This window comes from Dendropsophus ebraccatus, chromosome 14 (genome assembly GCF_027789765.1).
Source record: "Dendropsophus ebraccatus isolate aDenEbr1 chromosome 14, aDenEbr1.pat, whole genome shotgun sequence".
Classification (NCBI taxonomy): domain Eukaryota; kingdom Metazoa; phylum Chordata; class Amphibia; order Anura; family Hylidae; genus Dendropsophus; species Dendropsophus ebraccatus.
In genome coordinates, this window is record NC_091467.1 from 34,231,944 (window position 1) to 34,247,953 (window position 16,010).

Here is a 16,010-nt window from a genome sequence, read left to right on the forward strand (position 1 = left end):
GTCCTGGGACGGCGCCTTTGGGGCTTGTCATCACTAAATCATGATGACGATGAGGAAGAATAGGAAGGAAAAAGGAACGAGGGATCTTCCTCTTCTCCCTTACTGGTTGTCTCAGTATCGGAGGCAATCCAGGCATATGCCTCCTCAGCCGAGAACCTGTGGGCCATTTTTTTCTTTTTTCTTTAGGGTGCCTTCACACACACCGGATTCGCAGCAGATTTCCCGCTGTGGATTCGCACTGAAATCCGCTGCGGATGCAGTGTCAGTGTATCCCTATGAGAATACATACACACAGCAGAAATGACATCCCACTGCATGTATGTTAACCCCCCCCCCCCCCCTGCTGGCTGGAGCATACATCACCTCCTCCCCCCTCCGGTTTGCTTCGGGGCTCCCGGCGTCTGCCATTGCGCGCAGCCAATCAGTGTGCTGCCCCGCCGCAGCCACTGATTGGCTGAGCGGGACGTCCTGCTGAGAAGCCCCGAAGCAAACCATATCGGGGAGGAGATGATGTATACTCCGGCCAGCGGGGAGTTAGCTTACATACACGCAGTGGGATGTCATTCCCGCTGCCTGTATGTATTCTCATAGGGATGCACTGACACTGGATCCGCAGCGGATTTTCACTGTGAATCCACAGTGTGATAACATCCTTAGAGGGGTTTGTAAGTGTTATGCTTTTACACGTGTAAGTGTGTTTGTTTTATGTACTGTTTTTACATTTTATTTGTGTGGTTTAGATTTTTTTATTTTTTTACTTGGGAGGCCCACCGAGGGTGGGGGGTGGATGAGTAAATAAAGAATTGTTTACTAAAAAAGGAAAAGTAGAGGGGCGGCAGGACGGAGTGGAGAGGATAAGAGGAGAGGGGAGAGAGTAAGAGGAGAGAGGAGAGGGTGGCAGAGGAGGGGGTGGCAGGAGAGGAGAGAGGGTAAGAGGAGAGGGTGGCAGCGGAGAGGGTGGCAGGAGAGGAGCGGCAGGATGGAGGGGAGAGGGTAAGAGGCGAGAGGAGAGTGTGGCAGGACAGAGGGTGGCAGAGGAGGGGAGAGGGTAGCAGGAAAGAGGATAGGGTGGCAGAATGGAGGGCGTGGGTGGCAGGACGAAGGGCAGCTGGGTGGCAGGACAGAGGAGAAGGGGGGCTGGGTGGCAGGACGGAGGAGAAGGGGGGCTGGGTGGCAGGATGGAGGAGGAGGGGAGCTGGGTGTCAGGACGGAGGAGGAGGGGAGTTGGGTGGCAGGACGGAGGAGGAGGAGGGGGGCTGGATGGCAGGATGGAGGAGTAGGGGAGCTGGGTGGCAGGACGGTGGCAGGACAGAAGAAGAGGGGGGCTGGGTGGCAGGATGGAGGAGGAGGGCGGCTGGGTGGCAGGACGGAGGTGGAGGGGATCTGGGTTCGACGGACAGAGAAGGAATCGGGCTGGGTGGCAGGGCGGTGGCAGGATGGAGGAGAAGGGGGGCTGGATGGAGGGACAGAGGAGGAGGGAAGCTGGGTGGCAGGACGGAGGGGAGAGGGTAAGAATCGAGCGGAGAGTGTGGCAGAGGAGGGGAGAGGGTGGCAGATAAGAGGATAGGGTGGCAGGACGGAGGGGAGAGGGTAGCAGGACAGAGGGTGTGGGTGGCAGGACGAAGGGGAGAAGGTGGCAGGGTGGAGGAGGAGGGTGGCTGGGTGGCAGGATGGAGGAGAAGGGGGGCTGGGTGGCAGGACGGAGGAGAAGGGGGGCTGGGTAACAGGATGGAGGAGGAGGGGAGCTACATGGCAGGACGGAGGAGGAGGGGGGCTGGGTTGTCGGAAGGAGGAGGAGGGGGGCTGGGTGACAGGATGGAGGAGGAGGGTGGCTGGGTGGCAGAACGGAGAAGGGGGGTTGGGTGGCAGGACAGAGGAGAAGGGGGTCTGGGTGGCAGGACGGAGGGGGGCTGGATGGCAGGACGGAGGAGGAGGGGAGCTGGGTGGCAAGACGGTGGCAGGACAGAAGAAAAGGGGGGCTGGGTGGCAGGATGGAGGAGGAGGGGGCTGGGTGGCAGGACAAAGGAGGGGGGGCTGGATTCGACGGGCAGAGAAGGAATTGGGCTGGGTAGCAGGACGGTGGCAGGATGGAGGAGGAGCGGGGCTGGATGGAGTGACGGAGGAGGAAGGGAACTGGCTGGCAGGACAGAGGAGGAGGGGAGCTGGGTAGCAGGATGGAGGAGGAAGGGGGTTGGATGGCAGGACGGAGGAGAAGGGGGCTGGGTGGCAGGACGGAGGAGGAGGAGGGGAGATGGGTGGCAGGACGGTGGCAGGACGGAGGAGGAGGGGGCTGGATGGTAGGACAGAGGAGGAGGGGATCTGGGTGACAGGATGGAGGAGGAGGGGGGCTGGGTGGCAGGACAGAGGTGGAGGGGGGCTGGGTGACAGGACAGAGGAGGAGGGGAGCAGGGTGGCAGGATGGAGAAGGAGGGGATAATTACTGTATCATAAAGGGGTGGGTGTCCTAAGATCTATATTCTGAATTGTGGCCATACACTTGTATTGTAGGGGATTGTATAGATGTCATTTACATCATATACTGTTATTTTTTGGAATTGGTCTTGGAATTGGATAATGGATGGTCCCTACTTTTACCCTTTGAATCTGTTAGTAGTGGGGGGACACCAGCCTGTGTAAGGAATGGTGTCTTGGACTGCTGGGGCGGTTGTAGAGAGCCAGGGGTTAATGGGGGCTGTGAGGGGGCTGTGAACAGGTTAACTGGCAGTTAAAGATGGAGTTAAAGGTTGTCATGGGGTGGAGTTGGTTGGCAGGAAAGGGCTGGCAGCGGGAGGAGCTTATGGGGTATATATGTCTGGGTAGGGGGCGGACTCGCCCTCTTTCTCGGTTTCCAGCAAGAAGTGTGTCCCTCCCTCCCTATTGTTGAAGGTTTGGTTTAGTTGGACAGCATTGGTGTTTACAATTTGGTGGTGGATTTGGTGTGTATGAGTGTTACAACTTTCATTCTAAGTCACAGCGGTGAGTAGTCAGAAAGGAGAAGGAGGCAGTGCCCGTCGGCCTTCCGACAGCTGGCACGACCCCGAAGAAGACAGTTTTGGTTCTCCAAAGTAAACATTTAATAAAGCTGTGGCCGACCCCGTCCACTTAAGTTTAAATAGTTGTCTGTGCAGTCATTTCAGGAGTTCAGCACCATCATGCAGTATAGGTTATCAAAGCAGTCAATACTGGATGCTGTTTATAATGGCCTGTTTTCGGACTATGGAGCAGCACGTATAGCTGATTCTCATATCTTCCCTTTTACATTGCAGATCTTCCAGACTTTATTAAAACGGTGGAGGACGTACCTGGCGAGGATGAACAGATCAGCGACCAGGAAGAAACGCCAATACCTGTAGCAGTCCTCACAGTACTAGAAAAGACACCAGAGGAGGCCGAGATGGACATAGCTGAAAAAACTAAAGTTATGTATATCCACAGAAAGAATAGGGATCCTGTGGCAATAAGCCTCGCTGAAAAAAAGAAAGAGATAACAAGAAAGAGAAGATTTTGGAGGAGCTATCAGGAGTCTTTGTGAATTAGGATTCTGTAAATGACCAACCGTTACCTACTCAAGAGGAGTGTGAGTAATCCATTTCGCACTAATTGACCTTATTATTACACTATACATATTGCGGCCAATAGAGGAACCATTGGATGTTGTATTATGTTTTCTTTTATTTCATCACTGTTTGGTCAGTTGTTTGCTGACCCTTTTACATTTTCTTGTAAAATTTAACAATGTTCAATAAACTATTTGTCATAAAAGAAAAAGAAGATTTTGGAGATTTGGCTCCTTGTTCAAAAAAAGAAAGGAAAAGTTCTGGACCAAGAGTGAGATAAGAAAAGAAAGGAGGGAGAAAATAAGAAAAAAAAAAAGAAAAAAGGTGAAAAATAAGCAGGAGGTCTGTGCTGCAGAAAGGATGAGAATACACACCGGCCGTGGACCCAGCCTTATGTCTTATACATGTATACCTCCCAACCGTCCCGGATCAATCGGTACAGTCCCGATTTGGGGGTGTTGTCCTGCTGTCCCGGAACAGCCCCTCTGTTTCCCGCAGGCGTCACTGAAGCCATCTGACAGTGTGAGCGGCTCCTGCGGCTGCTGATAGTGTCAGGTGGCTTCAGGGACGCTCTTTGCATAAGCAGAGAGCTTCTGGAGCAGCCGGTTGGATACACAGCTCAGCTGCTGCCCCGGAAGCTCTCTGCTCCAGCTCCGCACGGTACCTGCTTTCCTCTTCTCTCCTGTTATCTACTGTCTGCTGCAATGCTGGTGATGTTCCAGGTCAAGGAAAGGTCGGAGAGAAGATGAAAGCAGATACCGCGGGGCTGGAGCTATGAGCTGCGGGGGCAGGGGGCTGTGTGTCAGGCTGCCTGTTCCCTCCTACTTTGTCCCTGACCTGTGACCATCTTGGAGAAGACCAGCAGCCAGTTGGAATCTGACTAGGTGAGTATATGTTGTTTTTATTATTTTCTGTCAGGGAAGGGTCTGCAGTGGGATTAACTGGGGGAGGGGGAATTACTACATTGGGATTAACTGGGGGAGGGGGGATTACTACAATAGGATTAACTGGGGGTGGGGGGATTACTACAACGGGATTAACTGGGGGAGGGGGATAACTAAAGTGGGATTAACTGGGGAGGGAGGATACTACAGCGGGATTAACTGGGGGAGGGGGGATAATACAGCGGGATTAACTGGGGGAGGTGGGATACTACAGCAGGATTAACTGGGGGAGGGGGGATGCTACAGCGGGATTAACTGGGGGAGGGGGGATTACCTCAGCGGGATTAACTGGGGGAGGGGGGATGCTACAGCGTGATTAACTGGGGGAGGGGGGATGCTACAGAGGGATTAACTGGGGGAGGGGGGATTACTACAGAGGGATTAACTGGGGGAGTGGGGATAACTACAGCGGAATTAACTGGGGGAGGGGGGATGCTACAGCGGGATTAACTGGGGGAGGGGGGATTACTACAAAGGAATTAACAGGGGGAGGGGGGATTACTACAGCGGGATTAACTGGGGGAGGGGGGATACTACAGCGGGATTAACTGGGGTGGGGGATTACTAAAGTGGGATTAACTGGGGGAGGGGGGATTACTACAGTGGGATTAACTGGGGGAGGGGGGATTACTACAGCGGGATTAACTGGGGGAGGGGGATTACTACAATAGGATTAACTAGGGGAGGGGAATTACTAAAGTGGGATTAACTGGGGGAGGGGGATTACTACAATAGGATAAACTAGGGGAGGGGAATTACTACAGTGGGATTAACGGGGGAGGGGGGTTACTACAGTGGGATTAACTGGGGAAGGGGATTACTACAGTGGGATTAACTGGGGGAGGGGGGATACTACAGTGTGTCCTAGGGGGAGGGGGGGTTACTACAGTGTGTCCTAGGGGGAGGGGGGGGTTACTACAGTGTGTCCTAGGGGGAGGTTACTACAGTGTGTCCTAGGGGGAGGGGGAGGTTGCTACAGTGTGTTATATGGGAAGATGGGGTTTACTACAATGGGATATGGAGGCACAGAGGGGTCTGTACCATATGGGACACAGAGAGTTACTGTGAAGCAGATGAGGATGATACTGGAGAGAGGAGCCTAAAATGTTTGTCTCGCAGATGGCCGGAGAGGTTTTCAAGATGGCCGTGCATGATGGCGAAGAACCACAAAAGTGATCAACAAGAGAAGACGTCCCCTGTGAGTCACTGAATAACTGCACTATAATACCTATAAGGTCTGCAGGTGTACAGCCTCATCTACTGCTATATAGTCAGTGCTGAGGGACAGTACTGCTCAGTGTATAGTGGATGTTATGCAGTAGTAGTTTGGGGTGGATAAGTCACTATGCGGTGAAGATCTGGTGGTAAAATTTGTTTCCTATATAATGGTAATAGGCAATGGGGGCGTGGCTATGGGGCGTGGCCATAGGGCGTGGCACATTGCCGTGACTGTCCCTCTTTCCTCCGAGCAAAAGTTGGGAGGTATAAACATGTAGTTACCACCTAATAAACATCATACATGTAAATCCTGATGATTTATTGCTATTTCTTCTCTAGTCACACTCTGTCGATTAGATCACCGTGATTCCTGCATTTATTACTGTTGTACTATTGTTTTGAGTGACCAAAACAAAGATTCACAGGGGATCAAAAAAAGTGCAGGACAATCACAAATAAATATAATTGTATTCTTTATTTAGGTAATTTTAATTTAAAATACATACAAAATGAATGAAAAAATGAAAAAAAGGTAAGGGGAATGAAACAGAACCAAATACATAAATTGGTGAGGGGACATAGAAAAATGTTTTATGAGGTCATATATTGCACATGCATGAGAATTAAAGGACAACTCCGGGGAAAATTTTTTTGGGCTTATTTAACACACATTACAAAGTTATATAACTTTGTAATGTGGTTAAATACCCGGTCTGGCCCCCTTCCCCCACTTTCCGACCCCTGACCCCCCACCCCGGAAGTTAAAGAATATATACATTACCTATTACGGTCGTCACGGTCCTCTTCTCTGGTGTCGGGTGATGTCAGAGCTGGGGGCGGTCCGGGTCTTCTTCCTCCTCGGCGTCTTCATTGAGAGTGAATGGGAGAGAAAAGGCTGCTGGTGCACATGCGCACCAGCAGCCTTTTCATTGGCTGGAGCCCATCACATGGCTTCCAGCTTGCCCAGCCCTGATTGGCTGAGCTTGCTGGAAGCCATGTGATGCGCTCCAGCCAATGAAAAGGCTGCCGATGCGCAAGCGCACTGGCAGCCTTTTCTCTCTCATGGACCCGGAAGCAAGAGACATCGCTGGACGGCGGAGGTAGGTGACGGTGAGGCGGACGGCGGGCGAATGGAGTGGCGATCGTCACCGGAGGGATGGTGAGTATGGTGTCTGTGTTTTTTTTTGGGGGGGGGGTCCCGCCGGAGTTGTCCTTTAATGAAGACTAAAGTAACTGTGGCAATACAGGCACCCTCCACTGGGTATTGAATAATATAAACAGTAGTAAATAGCAGCAAAAGATAAAGTGTAAACAGTAAAAAAACCTATTTAAAACTGTAGTTGCTCAATGAGCAACACACATAGGTGAAATCACCAAAAAGTATATACAAATACAAACTAGGAGGATGCGTGTATTGCAACAAGTCCCACACACCTACTCACCCTACGCACGTTTCGCGTGGCTCGCTTTGTCAAGGGATATGAGTAATGAGGGGAAAACCTCATTCTTTTATACTGGATGTAGCCAATCAAAGCACCTCAACACAGGTGGAGTAACTCACCCTGATGGTAACAACGAAATCAGGGAAGAGAGTATGACGGAGAAAACCGGAAGTACGTACACAGTGCGTCACACGCAACCGGAAATGATGCTGGCAAACTCCGGTCACATGACCGCGGACATTTGACCAAAGAGCGCACCTAACTCAAATCTAAATAGAGATAGATCTATAAACAGCTATAACCTAATGAAATAAAGAGGGAACTAAACCTATATCATGACAAGGTGAAATTTCTTATGGCAATGGATGTAAAGTAGTGCGCATGCGCAAACGCCCCCAAAAGAAGAATTACATAATGGCCAGTAAGTATATAGCACAATGGCTAACAAACAGTGATGTGTACACATATAACCCCGATACCAGTTACATAAATAAAACATAGTGATGAGTGAAGGTGCTCAGTGCTCAGTGATACATGCAAACATAAAGTGTTAAATAAACCAACTGTGAACAAGTGAATACTTACCACTATCAAAATTAATAGGTACCTAAAATAACTCTTTTCCCCCCTCACCTCCCCCCCCTCCTCCCCTTTCTTGATTCTGGTTTAATATAGCATGTCAGTTTTTCCCATCCACACCCCATGTGTATCTATTATATTCGCCTTTTTATGCGATCATATTATTGCACTGCAGATTTGCCCATTAATTTATTCATATTTTGTACACGTGATTTATATGCTATGGCATTTATTATGTATGTTGCATTGGGAGTAGGTATAAGTATATGTGTATATATATGCATTTTTAATATGGTATATGGTATTTATATATGTATGTTGTATTTGGAAAAGACATAAGTATATAAGTATATTTTTATATTCAATTAGCACTTTTGCAGAATATGATGTATATAACTAGCACTTTGCACTTTCATATGAAGTACAGGCTATTTTTGTATAGAGATTTATATACTTTTTTCATATATCTTTCACATGATTATTAATTTATTAGTTATTTTAGGTACCTATTAATTTTGATAGTGGTAAGTATTCACTTGTTCACAGTTGGTTTATTTAAAGGGGTTGTCCGGCGCTAAAAAATTATTCACAGAATAACACACATTACAAAGTTATACAACTTTGTAATGTGTGTTATGTCTGTGAATGGCCCCCTTCCCCGTGTCCCACCACCCCCACCCGTGTACCCGGAAGTGTGGTGCGCTATACTCACATGACGTGGCCGCGTCATCAGCCGCTCAGCCGCGATTGGCTGAGCACAGTTATGCTCAGCCAATCGCAGCTGAGCTTCGGATGACGCTGCAGAGGGCGGCCGGCACTCGGGAAGATCCGCCGTCCGCCCGAAGAAGACGTCACTGCTGAGGATCGGAGACCGTGGTCGGCACGTGACAGGTATGTATAGCGCACCACACTTCCGGGTACACGGGTGGGGGTGGTGGGACACGGGGAAGGGGGCCATTCACAGACATAACATACATTACAGAGTTGTATAACTTTGTAATGTGTGTTATTCTGTGAATAATTTTTTAGCGCCGGACAACCCCTTTAACACTTTATGTTTGCATGTATCACTGAGCACTGAGCACTGAGCACTGAGCACCTTCACTCATCACTATGTTTTATTTATGTAACTGGTATCGGGGTTATATGTGTACACATCACTGTTTGTTAGCCATTGTGCTATATACTTACTGGCCATTATGTAATTCTTCTTTTGGGGGCGTTTGCGCATGCGCACTACTTTACATCCATTACCATAAGAAATTTCACCTTGTCATGATATAGGTTTAGTTCCCTCTTTATTTCATTAGGTTATAGCTGTTTATAGATCTATCTCTATTTAGATTTGAGTTAGGTGCGCTCTTTGGTCACATGTCCGCGCTCGCGTGACCGGAGTTTGCCAGCATCATTTCCAGTTGCGTGTGACGCACTGTGTCACATGATCGGCACGTACTTCCGGTTTTCTCCGTCATACTCTCTTCCCTGATTTCGTTGTTACCATCAGGGTGAGTTACTCCACCTGTGTTGAGGTGCTTTGATTGGCTACATCCAGTATAAAAGAATGAGGTTTTCCCCTCATTACTCATATCCCTTGACAAAGCGAGCCACGCGAAACGTGCGTAGGGTGAGTAGGTGTGTGGGACTTGTTGCAATACACGCATCCTCCTAGTTTGTATTTGTATATACTTTTTGGTGATTTCACCTATGTGTGTTGCTCATTGAGCAACTGCAGCTTTAAATAGGTTTTTTACTGTTTACACTTTATCTTTTGCTGCTATTTACTACTGTTTATATTATTCAATACCCAGTGGAGGGTGCCTGTTTTGCCACAGTTACTTTAGTCTTCATTAATTCTCATGCATGTGCAATATATGACCTCATAAAACATTTTTCTATGTCCCCTCACCAATTTATGTATTTGGTTCTGTTTCATTCCCCTTACCTTTTTTCATTTTTTCATTCATTTTGTATGTATTTTAAATTAAAATTACCTAAATAAAGAATACAATTATATTTATTTGTGATTGTCCTGCACTTTTTTTAATCCCCTGTGGATCTTTGTTTTGGTGTAATATATATTTCTATGTGCGTTCAGGACTGAACTATTTGGGCATTTTTTGTTTGGATATTGTTTTGAGTGATTGGCATGTGTCCTGTGCTACCATATTAAATAGCGCGCCAATGATCCGATTTGTCTGCTGCAAGTTATGCCCAGCAGCATGTATACCCTGAGGAAACCTTTACTATAGCTGATGAAAACACGTAGGGAGACAGGGTCGGACTGGGGTACTGTGGGCCACCAGGGAATTAGGAGAAGTCCCATGAAACTAACAAATCTCAGGCAGTCAGGGGGAGCGGGAACATAATGAAGAAAGTATACTTATGAGTCCCTGTGCCCCTATAGTGCCTCCTTAAAGATATTTGACAGCCGTCAGCCTTCTGCTGCTCCTCCAGCTGCAATGTCACAATGTACTCGGCTAAAGGATCACCCACTCTGACTGAGGCAGGCATCAGGAACCTCAGTGCGCGTCGCTGGGGCTTCCTGTACCGGAAGTCCCGGCCTGGGCGCACACTGAGCTTCCGGGGAGCGACACATCAGCCGGGGCAGAAGAGGAAAGGAAGCAGTGATGGGGGAGCGCTGGTAGGTGAGTTGGGTGTTTGTTTTTTTTATCTGCTGTGCAGGGGGGAGTGATCTATAAGGGAAGAATACGGGGGAGCCATCTATAAGGGGGGAATACGGGGGAGCCATCTATAGGGGGGGATACAGGGGGGAGCCATCTATAGGGGGGGATACAGGGGGGAGCCATCTATAGGGGGGATACAGGGGGAGCCATCTATAGGGGGATACAGGGAGGAGCCATCTATAGGGGGGATACAGGGGGGAGCCATCTATAGGGAGGGATACAGGGGGGAGCCATCTATAGGGGGGATACAGGGGGGAGCCATCTATACGGGGGGAATACGGGGGAGCCATCTATAAGGGGGTAATACAGGGGGGAGCCATCTATAAGGGGGTAATACAGGGGGAGCCATCTATAAGGGGGGGATACAGGGGGAGCCATCTATAAGGGGGGGGGATACAGGGGGAGCCATCTATAAGGGGGGGGATACAGGGGGAGCCATCTATAAGGGGGGATACAGGGGGGAGCCATCTATAAGGGGGTAATACAGGGGGAGCTATCTATAAGGGGCCAATACAGATGTGCAGTGTGTAGAGAGATGAGGATGGTGACAGAGAGTGGAGCCTAATATGTCTGTCTGGCAGATTCTGTGGATTCGTGGCTCGGAGAAGTTCTCATAACAGCACAGGGCAAATGGAAAAGAAGATGAAAAGGGAAGAACTCTGATCAGAGAAAACGTCCCATGTGAGTCACTTGATGTATCTGCACTGTAATGTAATGTATATGGTGTACAGAACCTGTGTAGAGCTGGGTACCTCTATATGACTGGATGAGGTGATAGTGATCTGTGTACAGTGGATTAGTCAGTAGCAGCGGTGGTGTTAGTCAGTATGCGGTGGTAATATTTGTTGCTTGTTATCTGGCATATATATAGAGAAGGGCAAAACAACATGTCTCATATAGACAGAGGAGCAACAACATGACTATTATATTATATATGAACCATGTTGTTTCCCTGTATTCTGTATACAGGGAAACAACATGGTTCTCATATATAATAGTCATGTTGTTGCCCCTCTGTATATATGAGACATGTTGTTTTGTCCTTCTCTATATATAAGCCATGTTGTTTCCCTGTATATTGTATTATACAGTATACATACAGGGAGACAACATGGTTCTCATATATAATAGTCATGTTGTTGCCCCTCTGTATATATGAGACATGTTGTTTTGCCCTTCTCTATATATAAGCCATGTTGTTTCCCTGTATATTGTATTATACAGTATACATACAGGGAGACAACATGGTTCTCATATATAATAGTCATGTTGTTGCCCCTCTGTATATATGAGACATGTTGCACTGGTGTGACAATAAACCCTGCAGATTGCTGTTGGAAGTGCCGTCTCCATTGCGTTTTTTGGATACTTTGAAGCCAACCTGGTCTGGTTTGGTGAGGCACGCACGGTTATTTTTTGTTTTTGCGCTGCTGAGAGACTGTGTTGTGAATTAAAGTTTATATTAACAATAATTTGTATTTTTTATTGTACGTAATTGTACTGGCTGGGGCGGGGTTGCAAAGATGGGGGGTTTTGATGGCGGCGGCCGCGGGGGGTGGGGCCCAATTCGCACCTCTGCCCAGGGGCCCATATTGCTGTTAAGACGGCCCTGCCACTGAGTGGGGTGTTTAGCACTCATATGCCTACACATGCTGGTAGTGGTTAGCCTGGTTAGCCAGCTCTCCTGCTGATCCTGGTGTGGCACAGGTTGTGCACTACAGTCCGTCGGTTATCCGCATTTTCTTCGAAGAACCTCCAGACTTGCGAACATCTAGCCCTGGCCACGGGAGTTTGACTCCGTGAAACAGTTGTTGATCTACTTGCTCTGCCCCTGCTTCTCCCTCTGCCCACCCCTCTTCCTGTTCCAACCTGTCCTGTGGCTGAACTTGACTCCCCCTCAGAAACACTGTCACTAGGCTTATCCACCCAGCTCGGGTCAGTCACCTCGTCCTCATCCATCAGCTCTTCCTCCAATTCTGAATCCCTCCTTTCCCTGGAGGGGCCAGGCTGTGGGGAAGGAGGCTGAGCTTTTGGAGCAAGGGTTCCACGCCCTTGACTAGCGTGGGCGGACTGTGTGGAAGACTGGGTGGTGGATAAGTTACTGGACACATTATCCGCTATCCACATCAGCACCTGTTCACACTGCTGCAGTTTCAATAGTGGTGTACCCTGAGACCCCATAAGTTGAGAGAATAATTTAGGGAGTGAATGTCTGCGGTGTGCCACTGCTCCCTCCTCAACGGGTGCTGCTGTGTCACCCTGCCCAGAATCATGGCCTCTGCCCACTACATTACTTAGATTCCCACGTCTACGCCCTCGTCCCTTACCCCTGGGCTTCACCATTTTATTGATACTGCACAGTCAAGACTGAGATAGCTGCACTACAGATCACAGCAAGGCAAGAAAATATATTACTCAGACTACTTTTGGAGGTAGTCGTATAGAGTCTGTGTGTAAGGGATGATATATGGTGTATAGCAGCACTTACACAGGGCAATCAGTAGCGAGCTTAGATATGCCTTGACTAAGAAAGGCAGAAATCAGAAAATATACTGGTGGTCACACTATTTTTTGGAGGCTGTCGAATACAATCTGTTTCTGACTGCAGCTTTATGCTCAATGCCACCATCTTACACAGGACAATTAGCAGTGAGCTTGGGTATGGCTTCAGTAAGATATACAGAAATAAGTAAATATACTGGTGGTCACACTAGTATTTGGAGGCTGTCATATAGAGTCTGTTTGTAAGTGGTGGTCTTTGGTCTGTGCCACCTGTTACATAGGACAAAGAGCAGTGAAGTTATATGCAGGTGTACTACAAATCACAGCAATACAATGTACGACAGCAGCACTACCAGCCACAAAATAATAAAATAGTACTGAGCACATCTTAGGGGTCTGTATGCAACACCTAATGTCCTCTTTCTGCCAGCAGCTGATCACCACAGTGTGCTGCAGAAATTGTGGTAGCTGCACTGCAAGTCCCAGCCAGCAGTCTGGAGTAATTAAAAAAAAACAAAAAACATTTTAAGCCCTTACAAGGGCTGTTTGATTCCTTCGCTAGTATTCCCTGCCTACTGGAATGCTATTTCCCTCCCTAAAGCCCTCCCTGACCAGCAGCAGCTTTTTCCCTAATCTATTCAAGCATACGTCTTTAGGCTGGGTTCACACTAGGTATATTTCAGTCAGTATTGTGGTCCTCATATTGCAACCAAAACCAGGAGTGGATTAAAAACACAGAAAGGATCTGTTCACATAATGTTGAAATTGAGTGGATGGCCGCCATATAACAGTAAATAACGGCCATTATTTCAATATAACAGCCGTTGTTTTAAAATAACAGCAAATATTTGCCATTAAATGGCGGCCATCCACTCAATTTCATCATTGTGTGAACAGAGCCTTTCTGTGTTTTTAATCCACTCCTGGTTTTGGTTGCAATATGAGGACCACAATACTGACTAAAATATACGTAGTGTGAACCCAGCCTAAGAGAGCACTACTGGCCAAGATTTTTATGTGGCAGGGTCATCTGATCTGGCCAACCAATCGCTGCTATCGACATGTATGGGTCCCACGTGATCGCAGGATGTACCAAAGAGTCTCCTGCATGTTTATTGGCTGAGAAATAGCACCCAAACTTACAGGAAACGGATGATGAGATTTTCTCAAGTATCGCGAGAACCCTAATTCTCAATCGAGTACCAAGCTCGGACGAGCATGCTCGATCACTACTTAAGACAATAGTACAACATTAATACATGCAGGAGTCACAGTGATCTAATCCAAAGAGTGTGACTAGAGAAGAAATGAAAATAAGTCATCAGGATTGTATGATGTTTATTTGATGGTATAATGTATATTTGATGGTACATGTATCAGACATAAGGTTGGTCCACAGCCGGCGTTTATCCTTATCCTATCGGCAGCACAGCCATGATGTCCTCCTGCAGATCTTTCGTCTTTTTTCTTGTTTTTTCCTTATTTTATCTCTCCTCCTTTCTCTTATAAGATGACTTCTGGTCCGGGACTTTTCTTTTCTTTTTTTGAGCAGGGAGCCAAATCTCCAGAAACCTTTTTTTCTTGCCACCTCTTTCTTTTTCTCAGAAAGGCCTATTGCCACAGGATCCCTTAGTCTTCTGTGAACATCAATAAACAGGTTTTTTGCCATTTTTTCTATGCGCCTCACTGTCTCCTCTGTTCTCTTTTCCAATACTGCAAGGACTGCGGCCGGTATTGTTTCTTGTTTCTGGTCTCTGACATGTTTCTCCTCACCAGGTAAGTCTGGAAGGTAAAAGAGAAGACATGAGAATCAGCTATACCAGATGCTCCATAGACAGAATACAGCCCGCCATAAACAGCACCCAGTATTCTACTAACAGATTCAAAGGGTGAAAGTAGGGACCCATCCATTATCCAATTCCAAGACCAATTCCAAAAATAACAGTATATGAGGTAAATGACAGCTATACAATTGCCTATAATACAAGTGTATGGCCACCATTCAGAACCTAGATCTTCGGACACCCTCCCCCTTTATGATATAATGATTATTATTACCTGGTTTACGGACCAACACTTCTTCTAAATGCGCCTCCTGTGGCCTCTGACGGCGGCGGCGCCGACACCAATAAATGATGCTGTGAAAGAAAATAAAATCCTTAGATATATTAAGCTGGAATTGCCAAACTGCCTAAATGTTTCCTTTCTCATCCCTCCTCAAGGCTTCATGTACGGCTATGTAGTAGAGATCCCATAACCTCAGAGCCGTCTATAACCATCAAAGAATATAACCAGCAGGAACTTACCAGGAAATGATGACCAGAAAAGCCAGGACCAGTCCTATAATCCCACCGATGAGACCTCCGCCTGGTGATAAACAAAGACAGGGATTATTATGTGTTATTTATTACTATTATGATTATATATATATATATATATATATATATATATATATATATCATTGTGAAAGTAACTACTCACTGATATGGCCTCCGTTGTTCCCTATCCCAGGATCCCCGATCACTGTCAAGAAAGGAAAATATTACAGATGTTATATACATTTCCCAGCTACATAGATTTAGTGTCCATTTAGAAAAATAAAGTTCCTCCAATATGAGGCCATTACCAGATGACTCTGTGACTTCCCCTTTTCCAAAGCACAATGTAAATAGTGATACCATCACCAGGACTCTCTGCAGAGACATCCTCACTCTCCAACTGCCAACTGCAGAGTAACCCCAGTGCATCCTGGAACCTGTCATATAGCAGTGTGATGTCATAGACCCTTTCTTATTCCATTGTGATGTCATCAGGCATCTGAGCTAACTGTGAAGTTGTGTCAGCAGTGTTGTCATAGTAACATGGAGTGAGGGATGAGCACTGTATGTAGGGAGGAGATTGTTTACTGAGCAGTATGATGGATAAATAAATAAAAATAAAGGGCACCGAATATACATAGGCTCCAAAAAGAAGCTAAAGTAAAAATAAATAAATAAAAGTACTTTACAACAATTCATATATATATATATATATATATATATATATATATATTTTATAACTGTTTTTTTGTCTATACAGTTTTGT

General features: G+C 47.1%; 1 protein-coding gene across 1 annotated transcript; it reads right to left on the reverse strand.

Annotated features, from left to right (window-relative positions):
• Positions 1-14,249: 14,249 nt before the first annotated feature.
• LOC138772720 (uncharacterized) lies at positions 14,250-15,759 on the reverse strand. Its single transcript, XM_069953323.1, has 5 exons — positions 15,553-15,759; positions 15,408-15,449; positions 15,233-15,293; positions 14,985-15,064; positions 14,250-14,708 (listed from the first exon to the last, which is right to left on the reverse strand). The coding sequence occupies exons 1-5, from the start codon at positions 15,734-15,736 to the stop codon at positions 14,344-14,346; spliced, it is 732 nt and encodes a 243-aa protein (XP_069809424.1). The 5' UTR covers positions 15,737-15,759; the 3' UTR covers positions 14,250-14,343.
• Between the last annotated feature and the right edge of the window lie 251 nt (positions 15,760-16,010).